Source organism: Chlorocebus sabaeus, chromosome X, assembly GCF_047675955.1.
Source record: "Chlorocebus sabaeus isolate Y175 chromosome X, mChlSab1.0.hap1, whole genome shotgun sequence".
NCBI classification, from domain to species: Eukaryota; Metazoa; Chordata; class Mammalia; order Primates; family Cercopithecidae; genus Chlorocebus; species Chlorocebus sabaeus.
In genome coordinates, this window is record NC_132933.1 from 102,217,852 (window position 1) to 102,224,379 (window position 6,528).

At 44.2% G+C, this 6,528-nt stretch overlaps 1 protein-coding gene across 3 annotated transcripts in view; it reads left to right on the forward strand.

Moving 5' to 3' along the window:
- The window catches only part of SHROOM4 (shroom family member 4), a 246,980-nt gene that overhangs the window by 217,713 nt on the left and 22,739 nt on the right, over positions 1-6,528 (forward strand). For all 3 annotated transcript variants that reach the window (XR_012092027.1, XM_007991732.3, XM_073013690.1), the window contains 2 exons: positions 1,968-2,148; positions 6,213-6,482. Coding sequence is in view for 2 of the 3 variants with exons in the window: in XM_007991732.3 (XP_007989923.3) it covers positions 1,968-2,148; positions 6,213-6,482 (451 nt within the window). In the remaining variant the exon portion in view is untranslated. The remainder of the gene's footprint in view (positions 1-1,967; positions 2,149-6,212; positions 6,483-6,528) is intronic.

The window sequence follows — 6,528 nt, forward strand, 5'->3', positions numbered from 1 at the left end:
GAAGTGATAAGGAAAGGATCCCTAGAACATAGTGCCTAATATGATATACTGTAATATGATGCAGGGATGTTTATGCTGGGGAACTGAGTCTCCAAGTAGCACATCCTTTTTTTTCCTTTATAACACCTTCTGACACAGAACTTTCACACGCACCCTAGATATTTTTCTTGTAGATAGGAATTCCCTAAGTTCAGACCTTCATATTCCCTCCAGAATATTCTCTATTATCTGCTAACATAGATATACTCCAGCCAGAAACTTCCTTACATGTAGGCTTTTATATGATCTCAAGTTGTCCCTTTGGCAGGATGGCATAGTGGCTTGAAGCACAGATTCTAGAGTCGGGTTGTCCAGGTGCAAATCGCAGGTCTGTCATTTAATGTCTGGTGACCTTGGGGAAGTCACTTTACCTCTTGTTGCCTCATGTTCCTTATCTGTATAATGGTTTTCATGAACATTCAATTGTATATTTATATACCTGTGTGTGTGTGTATCTATCTTAGGATGGTTTCTGGGGCATGGTAAGTATGGTGTGCATGTTAACTAGTATTGTTCTTTTATCAATGTTACAAGCTTAAAACTTACATATAAATGAATTTACCTAGGATAAAGAATATTGGTGTGCCAAACTTTCTTTTGTGTGATGAATTAGGAGACAGCATAACATGAATCAGTAAATAGCTGTGGAGCCTTTTAACCATTATTTTTGACCTTTATCTAAGAATTGCAAATAGCTGCAAAAATGACTAATGAGTTTCTCCTATTTTCCCTTTCAAGCAGCTAGAGGTTAGTGAAGGGGCAGTGACACAAACAGGTGGAGGATGGGAGTGGCTAGCAGGCAGTGAGAATATAGTGAGGGTGGACCACTCCCTAGCATAAACCATGGGCGAAATTATTTGCCCCTCCGTCGCTGAGACCTGACATTGTAGCATTGCTCTCTACTTCCTTCCTCATACCAGACCGGAAGCTTTGATGGCAGAAGAGGCCAAACCCAAGCCAGTATGGAACCAGAACTACTTTTTTTCCTGAGGAGAAGTTCTATTTCATGAGCTGGGGCTCTGAGAAGCAATGCCTCAGCCCCACAGGCTTTGGTGAACCCAAGACAACAGGGTCTGCTGCTATACTTGTCAAGCCCCTGGGTGCCAACTGGTTCCATTTTTTTCCCCATTTCATTCTACAACCATGGAGGAGGCAGGAGCCATTGGGAATATGCCAGAAGTGGAGAGATGCTATCCCTTTTCAGGCTGAAGGCCTGCCCTACAGCAGGCAGTGTCAGAACAGCTCATGAGATATGTGCTGGGCGGTGACAAGTCCCTGGCAGGGTGCTAACCACAGCCTCCAACATAGTGGCCACTGTTGAGGTCATGGGTGACCTCTTTGCTATGGGAGATCTGCAGCAGAGGGTCCATTTCAAGTAGGAGTGGCATTGGAAAAGAGAAAATTATGCGAGTGTCCAGGAAAGCCGCAGGGTGCCTTTGTATGCAAGAAGACTAGATAGAGCCAGGATGGGTTGAGATCCAGGCGTAGGTCTGAGGGAGGCCAACAGGCTTGGAGAACTAATAGCTAAAGTCTCAGATACTTCTCTACCACCTAGCCCCTACTTTGGGATCCACATACTGGGGCCATGCACCAAAGGGATGGTGATCAGAAGTCCAGAACTTTTAGGGCCTGCCAATTTTTCTGGATTTTAATTGAGTGTTAATGACCAAACCATATGATCTCGAAAGAAGTCCCCCTAGCCGATGAAGTCAGGGGCATGGAAATAGCCTTCTAAGTTCTTAAAACTTGCCTTTACTTAACTCCAGTTTGCCTTCATGTGGCCTGTTTACGTTTGAACAGTGCCTTCTCCATTTTTCTCAGCTCCTTGGTGAAGCAGGGTTCCATTTTTCAGATGGAGTAAGTAAAAAGCAGAAATGTCAGCAATCTCTCAGCAGAGGTGCTCAAATGGTCATTCTTTCTTTCCACAGACAAGAGTTTCAGCCCTTTTCGCCTCCTCCAGGGGCCCCAGGAATCCCTACCTCTTACTCGGCTTATTACAATATTTCTGTGGCCAAGGCAGAGCTGCTGAACAAACTGAAAGACCAACCTGAGATGGCAGAGATTGGCCTAGGAGAGGAGGAAGTTGACCATGAACTGGCTCAAAAAAAGGTAAAGTGTTTTGATGTGCCCTAGAGATTTTCAGAATTTAGCTTGAATGTGTCTGGAGGATGACCAGCCTTCTACACTCTCTAGAACATCTTGCATTCCCATATTTTCAGTATGGAAATCATACAGCCTCTCTGGGTTTCTCACAGATCCAATTCCAGTCTATTTTTGATCCAGTCAATAATAATAATAACAGTCATAATCATCATTATTGTCTCTGTGATCCTTAGAACAACCCAACAAGGGCTGGGTGTGGTGGCTCATGCCTGTAATCCCAGCACTTTGGGAGGCCAAGGCGGATGGATCACCTGAGGTCAGGAGTTTGAGAACAGCCTGGCCAACATGGTGAAACCCCGTCTCTACTAAAAATACAAAAATTAGCCAGGCATGGTGGCGGGCACCTGTAATCCCAGCTACTTGGGAGGCTGAGTCAGGAGAATTGCTTGAACCCGGGAGGCAGAGGTTGCAGTGAGCTGAGATCGCGCCACTGCACTCCAGCCTGGGCAACAAAGAGTGAAACTCCGTCTCCAAAAAAAAAAAAAGAACAGCCCAACAAGGCAGATATTATTATCCATTTTTTACTAGTTGAAGGGACTAATTTGCCCAGGGGTTACAGACTAAATGGTAGATCCAGCACTTGAAGTCAAGACGGTCTGAATTTCTACTCTACAGTACATGCTGTCTCTCTGAATTAAGCCAGCCTTGTAAGTAACTCACTACCCAGGGCACATTAGAGTTTCTGCCAGTGGGCTCTTCTAACCAATGGCAGTGCCATTGGTTTTTGTTCTTTGTGCAACTTTCTGGGAGACAGAAGAGACTAAAATAAGGACAAATTATAGGCTGGCAAACTTTAGTATTTATTTGCAAGGATAGTCAATTATGTCTTAAAAGTACAAAATAGTTAAGTGGAGATGATGATGTTGTTGTTGTTCCAAAGCTTTCCTTTCTTTGTCTAAGTACCATTAGTCTGGTTTTTTAATCGAATTCTTGGAATCACTTTCCCCTCCCTGCACTTACCTATTGTATTTCATAAGCAAATAGGGTTGTCATGGCAACCTCAAAGGCTCAATTTGCCTCTTCCTGGACATCTGAACTCATTGTAAATTGTTCTTCTGCCCATATTTCTTTCAGGACATGACCCGTAGAAAGGTAAAGGGCCATTTGCAAGAGTCCTTCCTCCAATTTTCCATCTGAAGCAAAATGTCAGGGGAAGAATTGGAAGCACGGTGGTGTTAAAGTTTTATTGATGCAGATGTCTGCTTCCTTGGATTCCATGTTCCCTGAGCAGGGGTACTCCTAGCTCACTCAGGGCCTGGCCTCTACGGGGACAAACCTAATAAAAGAAGTCTGACCAGGAAAAGAGAAAGATGATCAGAAATGGCAGAGCACAGAACAACAGAAAGTGAACTCAAGTGATTGTGGGTGGGTTATGACAGTTTTTGTCTCTGAGGAAGAAAGGTGAGGAATGTCACCAATTTGCGATGTCCCAGAAAAAACAACTCAGCTCTGGCTGGATCTGTGATGACTCCACAACTCTATCTACCATACTTCCCCAGGATTGAGGTTCAGGTAGTAGAGCACAGGTTCCAAGAAATAAAGGGCTCTCTCCACTTTTATCCTTCCATCTATCCCTGGAGCCTGGGAACTGGGGTGGGAAGGTGATTTTCCAAGTGGATCATTTTCCAGATGGCCCCCAGCCATCCTTTGTCCCCAGCATTGACTTTTATTTGGGAGAGCAGATGGTGGGAATATAACTGGCAGCCTCTTGGCATCTAATTGTGTTGCCTTATTCATATCACTGATCCCCAGTTCCCAGTGGGTTTTGGAATTTTCCCCAGATGCAAACCTATTATACTTCAGACTGAGATCATGGTGATCTCCTGACTTTTGAAGAGTTCTGAAATATGACAACAGGTCTTGGAACCTGGAGGAGGCTTTCTTAGTCTTGGTCACTTTGGACATCTCTAAATAAACTACTAGAGAGGAATACATTCCAGAAAACTACAAGCCTGTGGCCCCAGTGCTTGGGCTAGAATAAGATTAAAACATATGCTGAAGCATACTCCTATGTACAAGATAATTTAATTTAATTCTCATAACAACTCTATGAGGTAGGTCCTCTTGTTTTCCTAGTTTTTAGATGTGGAAATTGATGTGCAGAGAGGTTGAGTAATTTGCTCAAGGTTGTATATAATACCACTACTTTGCGGCAGAGCAGGAGTTCAAACTCTGGTAGTCTGGCACTGGAGTCTCTGTGCTCTTAACCACAAAGCAATACTGGCTACAGAGGCTATGGGCAGCCTAGGACAGGGCCATTCTTGTCATAACCTTGCAGCTAGACGAGTATCTATTAGTTTGGAGTATGTTGTAGAACTAATTTAATAATAATAATAGCATTAGTAAACATGCATTGTGCATTTAAGTGCCAGTCATAATACTAAGTCTTTTACTTATGTGGTTTCATTTAACCATCAGAAAATCTCTGGAGTTGGGGAGGTGTCCACTTTACAGATGAGGAAACAGAAGTCTTAGTGGGATTAGGTATCTATCATAAGGCCATAGGGTTTGGAGGTGGAATTGGAATTCAGATGTCCCTGATTCTAAAACTCCACTGTACTTCCCTGTGACTGTACTCACCTATAGGGGAGACAAATCAGAAGACACAGACAGCACTTCCCTTAAGAAACTTACAATCAATAGCAGGTGAGGGATCAGACACACACACAGAATAGAAAGTGAGGAACTTCAAGTTACACTATAGGGTTCTAATTCTAAAACACTTAAAAGCGCAGACAAAAAAAGATCACTGAGAGAAGACTTACAGAGGAGGGCTTCCTGTCGCGGAGGGGAGGGGCAGAGCTGTCCCCTGAAGAAATTTAGGAATAACTAAAATGAAGAAAGAGATAAAGAGTAGGTGAAACTGCATAAGCTACTCAGGAACACAAGAATGAGCGTTGTGAACACAGAGAGTGGGGAGCTAATTCTGAAAGGCTCTGAGGAGGGACATTAGAATGGCAAGGTGGGGCCAGACTGAGTAATAAATAATAGCAGCCTAGCTTTTATGCAGCACTTACTATAGGCCAAGCACTTTGCATGCGTAATCACATTGACTCCTTATTATGACTCAAGGCAGTGGGTAAAGCAATTATCCCCATCCTACAGATAAAGAAAGTGAAGCTCAATAATGTCAAGTTACCCAAAGTCCCACAGCTACGAAGTGGCAAAGCTATAAGTCAAACCCAGTCATTTTAACTCCAGAACTCACAGTCCTACCAAAAGGCCTCAAAAGCCGAGCTAAGGAAGCAAAGATCTAGCAAAGTGCCATGAACTTGAGAGGTACTTAAATGGATTGAAGGAGAATGAATGAAGTGATAGGCAAATACCTTAGGGCAAATGCTTTTCTATCCTAGGCTCTCACAAGGACTGTAGCTCCTATTTATTAAATAGTCCCAGGAAGGGACTGGGTGCAGAGGCTCACACCTGTGATCCCAGCATTTTGGGAGGCTGAGGGGGGCTGATCACTTGAGGTCAGCCTGGCCAACATCATGAAACCCCATCTCTACTAAAAATACACACACACACACACACACACACACACACACACACACAATTAGCCCTGGCATCCATGACATGCACTTGTAACCTCAGCTACTTAGAAGACTGAGACACAAGAATCGCTTGAACCTGGGAGGCGGAGGTTGCAGCAAGCTGAGATGGTGCCACTGCACTCCAGCCTGTGCAACAGAGCAAGACTCCATCTCAAAAAAAAAAAAGTCCCAGCAAGTATTTATTAAGTTGCATTTGGTAAATGAAGCTTAGTGCATGGGTACCACTTACCCAATGCCAAAAAGTTTGGTGGTGACATGGAGATCCCTACCAGATGGATAGAAGGCGCTTGCCCAAAAGACTGGAGTTGCTCATGACTTGCCCAAGTTTCCTTTGTTTCCAGTGACTAGGATAGAGCCCACCATCTGTTCCTTGGATTCCAAAACAGAGGTTACAGGCACAAATCAGTTTCTGTTGATTCCCATTCTCATCCTTTGTCTTCTCCTATTTAATTCCCCTAGATACAGCTTATTGAAAGCATCAGCAGAAAACTTTCTGTCTTGCGGGAGGCCCAGCGAGGGCTGCTAGAGGACATCAATGCCAATTCTGCCCTTGGGGAGGAGGTGGAGGCCAACTTAAAAGCTGTCTGCAAATCCAATGAATTTGAAAAGTACCGCTCGTTTGTTGGGGACCTGGACAAAGTGGTCAACCTGTTGCTGTCACTCTCTGGACGACTGGCCCGGGTGGAGAATGCTCTCAACAGCATTGATTCAGAAGCCAACCAGGAGAAGGTAGAGTTGGGGTCTCTGGGGTGTGGGTAGAGGGAAATGCCATTTA